Genomic DNA, 10,918 nt, shown 5'->3' with positions numbered 1-10,918 from the left:
CTGAAGGAATGTTAAATCTTTTACCAAAAAAAAAAAGATACCTTTTACGACAAGGATGTCAATTCAGATGACACCTGAAAATGTTCCTTTTCACTATATGGAGCCTAGGTTTTCCTGTTGTAGCAGCAGGCATTATGTAGCAAATCATGACATGAAGAAAAACCCTTGACATGCTCTGGCAACAATTCAAACATGATGTTTTGTTCCTCTAGATCTGATTTAAAATAGTAAGACACCAATAAATAAGCGCATCCTCTGTGCACACTTGCACAGATACTGTACACCGATGTGCCTTCAGAGACATCCATCAACCCAACATACAGGAAAAGGATTCACTGAACAAGCTTTAGGATACTGATTTTCATTGTCCTTCCAATGGAATCCAAAAGCATCAAACATTTCTTACTGTGAACAAACGATCTACACAATATTGTAAAAAAGATTTACTAATATTTGCTCTCCAGGTATGCTGTCTATATTTGGCGACTCCCTGGACCGGGGGACCAGGCGGCTCTGCACCATGTGTGGAGTCCACCCCGGTCTACCCGGGTCCTGGTGGTCTACCTGGGTCCTGGTGGTCTACCCGGGTCCTGGTGGTCTCCCCGGGTCCTGGTGGTCTACCCGGGTCCTGGTGGTCTCTGTGACGGCGTCCTCTATGGCTTTTATTCTCATTTTTGTAAAGCACTTTGTTTGATTGATTGATATATTTGGACATTTATGTCCCTTTTTAACCAAAGTGCGACTGATGCAGGAGGTCATGCCGTTGCACCAACAAAGCATGAAACTGCACCAAAGAACTCCAGCTGGCAGGAGTCCATGCAGGTTTAAGGACCACAGCAGCTCAGTGTTTCTTTACTTGTGCAGGATGGAGATGATCAACAAAAGACATTGGGATTTGAACTACCAGCTACAATCAACATGTGTTCCATCCTTGTTGTTCTCTGGTCCTGTTGTGACTCAACAACCCCACACCTTCAGTATTCCCTGGCCTCTTTGAGTTCCATCTGGAACACTTGTTCTGGGGGGTTCTCTGAACAGTCCAGCCCATTATTGGGGGGCCTTACTGAATGAAACCTGCTCCAGTCCCCTTTGCACAGGATCCAGGGCAGTACATCCACCTTGTAATGCAGTTCAGGTGAGAACTCTGTACTGATCAAGTTAGGCGCTCCTGCTCCTCTCCCTCGTGTTATCAGTCTCATCTGATCGTCATAGCAACAATGCTGCGCTGCCAAAGTCGTGCTATCATACGACAGCATTGAGCGGATGCAGAATCTGGCTGAAGGTTTGTAGATGTCCAGGCGTTCTTTGGATCCGCTCGCATCCCTCCATCGATATGTTTTGCGAAGTTTGGCGTCCTGGATGTTGACGGTGCTATAAATAGCCTCAGACGGGTACGAGCAGGGGCAGTTGGGGAGCTCTGTGAGCACCTGGTGCAGGTACTTCTGGAGGAATTCATTCTTGCAGCTTAGCCACTTCTCACAGCTGTTTATGTCTAGGTTGGTATGGAAGATTGGAAAAAGTTAGAATTAATAACAGAAAAGCCTTTTCATTCTTCAGTCAGTTGAGAATAAAATGAGAAATGAGAAATGAGAGAACTGTTTGGGGTTCAGGTAAACGTGGGCTCATGTTAACAACTTAAAGGAGGACTGGTTGGGGTCAGGGGTCAGGGGTCAGGTTAAGGTAAGGGGGACACATATCGACGGGGAACAGACTTTGACATAACACCGCTAAGACACCCGGCTTATAAAAGAGGCCGGCTTTTATTTACTAAAAATTGTTTTTACACTCGGTTACTAAAAGAGGCCGGTCATTAATAGGGGCCTGATTTAAATTGAGGAAATACGGTACATAAATACACCTGAGGATAGAGGCCTCAATATTTTAGCTGCTTGAAATTCACTGAGTGGGATTAGAGAGGGAAAGCACGCTCAATAGGCTCAAAAATGTTTGTTCCTTGTCCTTTTTTTAAAAGAAATGTCTCCCTGTAGGCTGGAGAACTGGCAGGGAATGGAGCATGGCGCTGATCAGGACAGAGGTTGTTTTTGCATCAGCTGATGTTCACTCTTCCTAGAGTGAACATAGGAGTGATAGGGGAAATGTCAGACTCTGGGTCCTGTTCTCCTCTCTTGCTGGAGCCTTTGTTATGTTTCCAGGGTTAAAGACCTCTCATGTTCTCTGGCCAGTGCTGAGGAGCAGGAGAGCAATAAAATGGAAACTAAAAAGCAATTTAAACATTTCTGGGAGACAGGTTCAATGTTTCTTTCTGCCTTTGACGGACTCAGCAGAGAAGCTGCTGGGAAAGGAAATATTTAAATAGCAAAACCAGGCACTGGAACATATTCCACACATGTTCCATATACATGCTAACACTCATTGGAAACATCAAGTGTAACCTGCTGGCTGTTGTGTCAATGTATGAAACAATATACACAATACACCCACACAGTCCATACACAATATACACAATATACACAATACAATATACACAATACAGTCCATACGTACTTGTGTCCAGGGAGTCTGTGCTGTTGGTGGACTGGACGGGTGTCGGTTCAGTCGCTGACATCACACCGTCTACATGATAGAGGGTCAAAGGAAGGATGTTATGGTGGTTATATACATATACACTCCAGATACAAGTCATTTAATATTGAGCATCTGCCGATACCGAGTCCTGATTCATTTTGTCAGACAATAAATGACACTGCAGTTATTAAAATCAAACCAATGTAATATTCTTGGCAACAAGCTTGCCTCAGTAGTCTGTGTTAGCAGCAGTGATGGACAGTAACGCATTAGAAGTACCGCGTTACTGTAATCTGATTACTTGTTTTCAAGTAACGAGTGAAGCAAGGGATTACAATTGCAAAAACAGCAACAGATTACTGTTACTTTCCCGCCAGCAGGCTGCGTTACTGTGTTCCTAAACCTCACAATCTGACACCATATCGACCATGAATCCATGTGTAAAGACAACAAAAGGGTGAAACATCCAAGGGGTATGAATACTTTTGCAAGCCACTGTATAAAGCTGGTTTTTAGGTGTTATAACCACCAAAGTCTAAAACATGCATCATTAAAAGCAGTTATAGTTGTTACACTAATCAGTTTTTAATGATCTCTATTTCTTACCAGCACAGTTCTCCAGGTCGCAGGTTCGTGACTCCGTGGCCATGCAGGCGTAGCCGCAGGACCGGGTGCGTTTCTGGGTTCCGTACCCACAGGAGGCGCTGCAGGGAGCCCAGTCACTCCACTCCTCCTCGTAGTCTGAGAACCACAGAGAGAAAAGCTGGATGAAGGGAAGACAGCACAGAGTGGAGGAAAAGAAAACTAAAGTAATATATCGAGGGGCTTTGAAGTTAGACTGGGAATTCCTCACCCAGCTGGTGTATGTGTGTTATGCAATTAAGGAGCGTATGAAAAGAGCCGGGTACCCTCTGAGACATGCTCCTCTGTATCTTAACAGACCTTACTTACTTTTGGGGAAAGTCAAAAGCAACTAATGATCGGGTAAGAAGTGTGGCCAGCTGGTGAAAATTCAGTCCGAGGCTAAGCGCATGAAAATGAGTGTTGAATGTTTGTATATGTGTGTTTGTGTGTCATCAGACTGCAATATGCAAGTCAAACTGCTCAGTTACTGGGAGACAGGGTGTGCACCTCCACAAACAGTCTGCAGGGCTGTGAAAAGGGCTGTTTCCACTACCGGGTAATAGCCGGACAATACCCGGGAAGAGGCAGGTCTCACTCGCCGAAACGCACCTAATTTGAATACGAGCAGTCCGGAGCCGGCTTTTGTCCGGTCTTTTTTCGTCCCTGTAGTAGAGCAGGGTCTTTTTTCTCCCCTAAAAACAGCCTGGTTACTGATTGGATAGAACGCTAAACGGGATGTGACGTAGTGCTCTACACGACAACAACACACGCCAAAATAGTTTAGAGCGAAAGTTGAAAGGCGAAAGGTCTCTCAGCGGCTCCGCTGTCCCCCGGCTCGTAGCGAGATCACCGGCGTTACGGTAGCGGGGCTAATAGCCGCTTGCGGCGCTAATCACCGGCGCTACCGTAAGGGCGGTGATCTGGCTACGAGCCGGGGGACAGCGGAGCCCCCAGAGACCCCCAGCAGCTTGTTTATTGCCCATAAAATCAGTGGATGTGTGGCTGAATGACATGAGGGGGAATAAAGCCTGAAAATAAATAATCTTGCAGAAAGCGAGAACTGGAGAAGCAAAGCAGCAGCAACACTCTCTCACAGACACACACACAACAAACATCCATCTCTGTTGCTCTACTACGTCATCTGGTATAACTGATCTGATTGGCTAAGAGCTACCTACAGACGCTTTGATAGACATTCTAAGCGTCCAATAAACGGCTCCGGAGGATCGTAGACCACACCTCCTCTACGGAAAAATGAACGGCTAGTTTCCAGACTAAATCTCCTTTGAGATTAGTCTGGTGTTAGCCAGGCTAGCACTGAGATGGAATTCAGAAAGCATTCTTACCATAGTTATCCTTTGCATCCCAGTCTTTGTTCCAGTGACCCCAGTCTTCACTTCCTGGACTCAGAACAGGCTCCTCTGGGTCGTAGTTGTAGTCTTCAGATTGTTCCTCCAAACTAGCTCTTTCCAGCCCATTCCCCAGCTGCTCTGGGTATTCCCAGAACAGTGGCCAGAACAACTTCTTGTGGCTGTTGACCCATTCTGACGATGAGGCTGACCAGTCATTACGCTGACCCTCCTTCACCAGGTCCATCTCCACCTCTGTTTCAGTCTGTGTGTCCCCAACCACCTCGATGGTCACCTGAAAGAAAAACAAAATACTGTTTATACATGTGCAGTGATTGACAGTGTCAATTTGTAATCGTCAATGTCAATGCAATTTTGACTTTAATTAATTAAAAAGTGTGACAATACTCTCTTCAATACACTGCACAATTATTTGTCCTTGGATTAACATTAATGTATTAAGGAGAACTGGCTAATTATGTGTGTATTTATATATATTTGTGTTCATAGAGCATGCTCAGTAGAGGCTAAAATAATAAATAATGATATTTAAATTAAAAAGCTCTTCTCTCTCTAGACATCAATAAAATTGTGATCATAAAAAGGGCCATTTCAAAGTGTTTGTGACTCTGAAATGTTTTACTGCTGCATCTTTTAAAATTACTTTGTATGGGAAAACGCTTACTAAATGACCATCGTGCTGTATGGAGTCATCATGAATCATCATCAAGAGAATGTTTACTAAGGTCATAAACCAAATTCAGGTTCACTTTCCTATCGTCTGTGAAGGAAATTTGGTGTTTCCTGCATGGTGGGAAGTAGGCAGCGACCTACTTTGTATTCAAGACACAAGGCATTGTGGGAACTGACTCTGTGAACTTAACAATTCTAACACCATGACTGAGGGGAACGTGTTGTCCTGATGTGATGTTTAGGGCAGGAAGATAGGGCCGCATTGAGTCTTGCTGAAGAATCAATGTTGGGAACTACAACAGATATAAGTCGAGCGGTGTACGGGACTTTGTTGTACTGTAAAAGAGCCATTCGGGATTGTGCGGTGTATGGAACACGAATGTGCTAATAAAACCTGCTGAACAAGAGTATTGAGTGCTTTGTGTTTGGCCAGCTCACCCATTAACTTAGTGCAGTTGTCAAAATTGTCACAACACGTCTTAAATACAAACAGACTTCTTTTTGCAGCTAGTGGTCTCATCCCCTGCTGGAGATTAATAAACGAATGCAGGTTTAAGATAGTTCGGCTTTGGTCCCACTGCTCAGTCCCTGAGGCTGCCACTTGATACTGAAGTGCTTAGTGTGCATTAGTGCTCAACCTCTTGTCAAACATTCAGTAAAATGACTGAGAAGAATCAGTGTAATCCATTACAGCCTGTATTAACTGATCTACATGTAACAATACTATCTGATAGGAGGCCCCGGGGAAGACCCACAACACAGTGGAGGGATTATATCTCTCTCCTGGCCTGGGAACGCCTCGGGGTCCCCCAGGAGGAGAGGGGCGTCTGGAATGCCCTGCTTAACCTGCTGCCCCCGCGACCCGGCCCCGGATAAGCGGAAGAAAATGGATGGATGGATGGATGCTTGGTCTGATGACCCACACACTTCCTGAGAAGGCTGCTTTCCAATGCTAGTGGGGGTTTCTGTCTGTTTGCAGACCTATCACACTTCTTACCCATAGAAGTAAGGAAAAAGGGAGAAATGGTTAGAAGAGCAGCAGGGAGAGTACCGGTAGGTATTTCCTACTGCCCCAAAACACAGCTTTTACAAACATCAGCTGATTAACTTGTTGAAGCTTATGTTCCTTTATCCTTTATCACCTTATCATAGAACTCATCTCAAGTTTATACCCCACATATTTCTGCAACAAAGGTATCAAAGTAATGTATTTCCAATTTAATGCCAACATGTTCAATGTATCATTAAAACTAAGAAAAAAAAATCTTAGACAAAGATGTATTTTGTATATATATATATATAAAAATGCCTCTTCACGTTGCTACAAGCCCTCAGACAGGATGAGGGAATGATGTCACTGCTGCAGGAGAACTCTGTTTATTTGAAGATCAGATAAAAATTGTGTTGTGCCGTGTAGGAACATGTCTCAACAGGATGATTATCAAACTTAAAGAAACTATTTAAGGGCACGTAGTATGCCCATATCACGTTAATTGACACAGTGTCAGTATACATAAGCATAGAGTTAATAAGTTTACATAAATGTTGGTGAGTGAAAAGTGTTATTTTCTCTCTTGAAGTCCCAGAATGAAGCAGAGAAAAGTAACCAAACAGCAACACACACAGCCCAAAATATTGTTCTAATTGTTATTGTTTATTGTATTTATGTATTTTTGCACTTCCTCAGACCTGAAGCTTGTTATCATAGTTGCAGTTTCTTTTTGCACAACTGTTTTTTATTATAAATATTTAACCTGTGGTTCTGTTCATTTTTACATGTTGCATTTTTCTTGTGAATAAAATTATTTCTGTTCAATTTTGGGGTCTTTGTTTTTATCTTTGTGGTATCAAAAATGGTATTGAGTATCGAATATTTTCCTGAGTATCGGTATCGAGTTGAGTATTTTAGTCTCGTGACAACCCTACTTTAGAGTTATTTTCTGTAAAGTCCACTCCAGCAGGATTTGGCTTCACAGTCACACTTGAAAAGGACCTTTTGACCGTTTCTATTCGTCTCTCATATGTTTTATATTTACTCTTTTTTCTTTCATTTTTCCCAACCCTGTATAGCTGTCTGAGGTCCATGGACATGTTGGAGCACCCCACTGGTAAAGGTAACTTAAGATGCTGTCCTGACTCAAACCAGCTGCACACAGAGATTAGACGTATGGAGTGAGAAACATGGTGCTGAGAACAGAAACTGAGGAGAAAGTGTTGGAAGAGGACTCCTCCTCATGTGATCACTGCTTTAATCTGGAACACCTGCACTGAGCTGCTGACATTAATGTTCACGCTATGAGAAAAATTACCTGAGAAAATGATGGAACTGGAGGTAACCTTCTTTGGTGTTATATTTGCAATTTTTTATTGAGCATGATATTGTTTTGAAAGTTAAAAAAAATTTCAAAATCACATTTTATGTTGGACTAAAGGACTTAAAAGACACAATATGATCAAAAGAAAAAAGACACAAAAATGACAAAAAAAGACACAAAACGACACAAAATGACCAAAAAAAACCGACACAAAATGACTAAAAAAAGACACAAAATGACTTAAAAAAGACACAAAATGACTAAAAAAAGACACAAAATGACCAAAAAAAGGACACAAAATGACCAAAAAAAGACGCAAAATGACCAAAAAAAGACACAAAATGACCAAAAAAAGACACAAAATGACTAAACAAAGACACAAAATGACTAAACAAAGACACAAAATGACTTAAAAAAAGACACAAAATGACCAAAAAAAGACACAAAATGACCACAAAATGACCAAAAAGACACAAAATGACAACAATTCAAGCTATGATAAAAATGACTTGAGCCTCCTTCCAATGATACAACAACAACACTTTGACTTCGTACCACATGCATATATATAATATAATATATATATAATATAGTATATATATAATATAGCTCACCTGGATGTTGGGGTTGTGGGAGCCCATGTTGGCGTTTGCCAGCTGTGGGAAGCTGCTGAGGTCCAGGACGAAGAGCTCAGGGTCTTCCTCAGGTCCAGGTGCAGGGAGGACCTGCTGGTGGTGCTGGGACCACTGGGGTCTGGACCTGGGGCCAGAAGGTCCAGAAGGTCCAGAGGGAAGAGTCTGCAGCAGGTTCTGCTGCTGGACCTCCTGGAGAGTCTGATGGTCCTCATCAGGACGCCGCTCTGCTGCCTGAGGGCGGGAAGAGACGTGAAACTGCAGTCTAACATACAGCATCATCCTGACAGCTCATATATACACATTATATATATATATAATGTGTATATATATATATAATGTGTATATATATATATATATATACACATTATATATATATATATATATATATATATATATATATATATTATATATATATATATATATATATATATATATATACATCTTTGAGCCCAAACCCTAATATATATATAACCCTAACCACCAGCCTGCCATTAATGGACAACCTGCCCACAAGTCTTCTTTATAGTCAGTAATGTTAGAAGACAGATATGTTTTGGTATTAAGAGATTAGATTTATTATCATTAATTATTATTGTCATTTTGTGTCTTTTTTGTTGTTGTGTTATCTGTTTTGTTGTTGTGTTTCTTGATTTGTTGTGTTTTGTTTTGTTGAGTTTTTTGACTTGTTGTTGTGTTTTCTGTTTTGTTGTTGTGTTTGACTTGTTGTGTTTTGTTGATGTGTTTTTGATTTGTCGTTGCCGTTCTCCAACTGATCAAAGGATGCTGTAGATCAATCATCCCTCCATCCTCAGAGCACAAACACATTCAGTTCTCATCTTAAATATATGAATAAATCATGAATGAATGTGAGGATCTGTTCCTGTCTCTAGTCCTCTCTGGTGTTTCAGTAAAACAACTAAAGTCTTCATATAAACAATGTGAACATTTTAGATGAATACAAGAAACATGTAAGTTTAATATTACACTATTAAACGTACAAGGCCCATTGTTAACTTGATTGTAGTTCTGATATATTTAACACCACAGATTTAGAAAGGGATATAAATATTAGAAATAGATTTTGTTTATTTATCATGACTCTAAAGGCAATGTAAGGCAAAATGAAACATCTTATTAACCCTTTGACACACAACATGGTCTAAAGTGACCCCACTAACTTTCTATATTCTATATCTTTGCAATAAATTCATTTCATCTTTAAGTATTCCAGGTTTTCCTCAAACAACTTGTTTTTGATAATCATACATCCTAATTTTTTGTTTTCATTTCTTACTTTTTGAATAAAAAAAACTTCTAATGCACAAGGTCATTTTAGACCCATGTGTGTAAACTTGATGTAATAATACAAAAACTATTTTTCTTCATAAAGTATGAAAGGAAACATGGATAGAATGATCTGAAATGAAAAAAAAGAAGAAAAAAAGAAATTCAAACACACAGAAATGGCCTGATATGGAAATTATTATTTGGTGGCTCTAATAAGTCACAAATGTTACAATATGTGATTTTCCAATGTAATCTGGTGGTTCTCTTCTCTTTCAGAGTTAAACCTTCAAAATAAGACAAACAGTCACACTTATACTCTAATTGTTATAAGGTCATTTTTGGACCATGTGTGTAAACTTGATGTAATAATACAAAAACAAATTTCTTCATAAAGTATGAAAGGAAAATTGATATAATGATCTGTTGTAATAAAAAATAATCCAAAATATATTCAAACACAGCAGGTCATTTTGACCCATGTTGTGCATTTGAAGGCGTTTAAATATGTTGAGCATCAAAGGCAGTGGCGGTTCTAACCAGGGGCCTCCAGGGGCCTCCAGGGGCCCCTGGCCCTGTGAAGAAGCCCTTGGCCCCTGCTGTGGCCCCTGTGTCAAATTAATAATAAAATTCTACATTTATAACGATGAACGACGGAATAATTCTGACCTATTTTTTGTTAAAATAATATCTCATTGTACACAAAAGGAACCCAGAATGTTACATTGTATAATAGTTTAACTCTCTGGAGTCTTAAAGGGATATTTTGTCCATTTTTGAATCCTTTTCATGTCTTTACGTGTCTTTCTCAGTCATTTTGTGTCTTTTTTGGTCATTTGTGTCTGTTGTTGTGTCTTTTTTAGTTATTTTGTGTTTTTTTTTTGTCATTTTGTGTCTTTTTTGGTAATTTTGTGTCTTTTTCAAGACATTCAAAGATTTGTGAATACTTAAACATCATCTTTGCCATTTGTTAATGTGCTAATGTCCCTCTGATTAAACACTGGCCCCTCATGGCCCCCACAGTAACACTGGTCTAGACCCGCCCCTGCTGGTCTATTGGAGAGTTTACCTGAGGAACAGACGCGCTGCTGTCGGTGTCTCTGTGTGTCGGAGCTCCGCGGACTGACTCTGACACCATGGAGAGGACCAGCAGCCACACATGCTGCACCTTCATCATCTTCATCTTCCTCAGATGAAGAGGACTGGAGCTACCACATCAACCGTGCGTAATCTCCGCGCGCCTCCTCTCTCTCTCTCTCTCTCTCTCTCTACCACTCTCTCTCTGTCTCTCTCTCTCTCTCTCTCTCTCTCTCTCTCTCTCTCTCTCTCTCTCTCTTAATTGTCCCAGTCTCTGATATCCGCTCTCCTTTATTCCTGAGTTCATTTCCCGAACATGAAGGAACCAGAACCAAGCGGCCGAGGCGCTTCTCCTTGATGTTTCCTAGTGAAGTTCGCTCCGAAATGAAACTATCCAGGCGTCAGTAGAGTCTCC

At 41.1% G+C, this 10,918-nt stretch overlaps 1 protein-coding gene across 1 annotated transcript; it reads right to left on the bottom strand.

The window, feature by feature from the left end:
* Positions 1 to 692: 692 nt before the first annotated feature.
* LOC131987778 (isthmin-2-like) lies at positions 693 to 10,609 on the bottom strand. Its single transcript, XM_059352641.1, has 6 exons — positions 10,496 to 10,609; positions 8,122 to 8,373; positions 4,497 to 4,794; positions 3,133 to 3,267; positions 2,506 to 2,574; positions 693 to 1,492 (listed from the first exon to the last, which is right to left on the bottom strand). The coding sequence occupies exons 1-6, from the start codon at positions 10,607 to 10,609 to the stop codon at positions 975 to 977; spliced, it is 1,386 nt and encodes a 461-aa protein (XP_059208624.1). The 3' UTR covers positions 693 to 974.
* Positions 10,610 to 10,918: the final 309 nt, after the last annotated feature.

Source organism: Centropristis striata, chromosome 16 (genome assembly GCF_030273125.1).
Source record: "Centropristis striata isolate RG_2023a ecotype Rhode Island chromosome 16, C.striata_1.0, whole genome shotgun sequence".
Classification (NCBI taxonomy): Eukaryota; Metazoa; Chordata; class Actinopteri; order Perciformes; family Serranidae; genus Centropristis; species Centropristis striata.
The sequence above is the reverse complement of the archived record's forward strand: the minus strand, read 5'-3'. Positions and strand labels throughout refer to the sequence as shown.

Bases quoted from the DNA above. Each gene is read 5' to 3' on its own strand.
- LOC131987778 (XM_059352641.1), bottom strand. From the start codon at position 10,609: ATGAAGATGATGAAGGTGCAGCATGTGTGGCTGCTGGTCCTCTCCATG. The intron at 4,795-8,121 runs GTGAGCTATATT...TTTTTCTTTCAG, and splicing joins CCCACAACCCCAACATCCAG to GTGACCATCGAGGTGGTTGG. The intron at 1,493-2,505 runs GTACGTATGGAC...ATACCAACCTAG, and splicing joins CACAGACTCCCTGGACACAA to ACATAAACAGCTGTGAGAAG.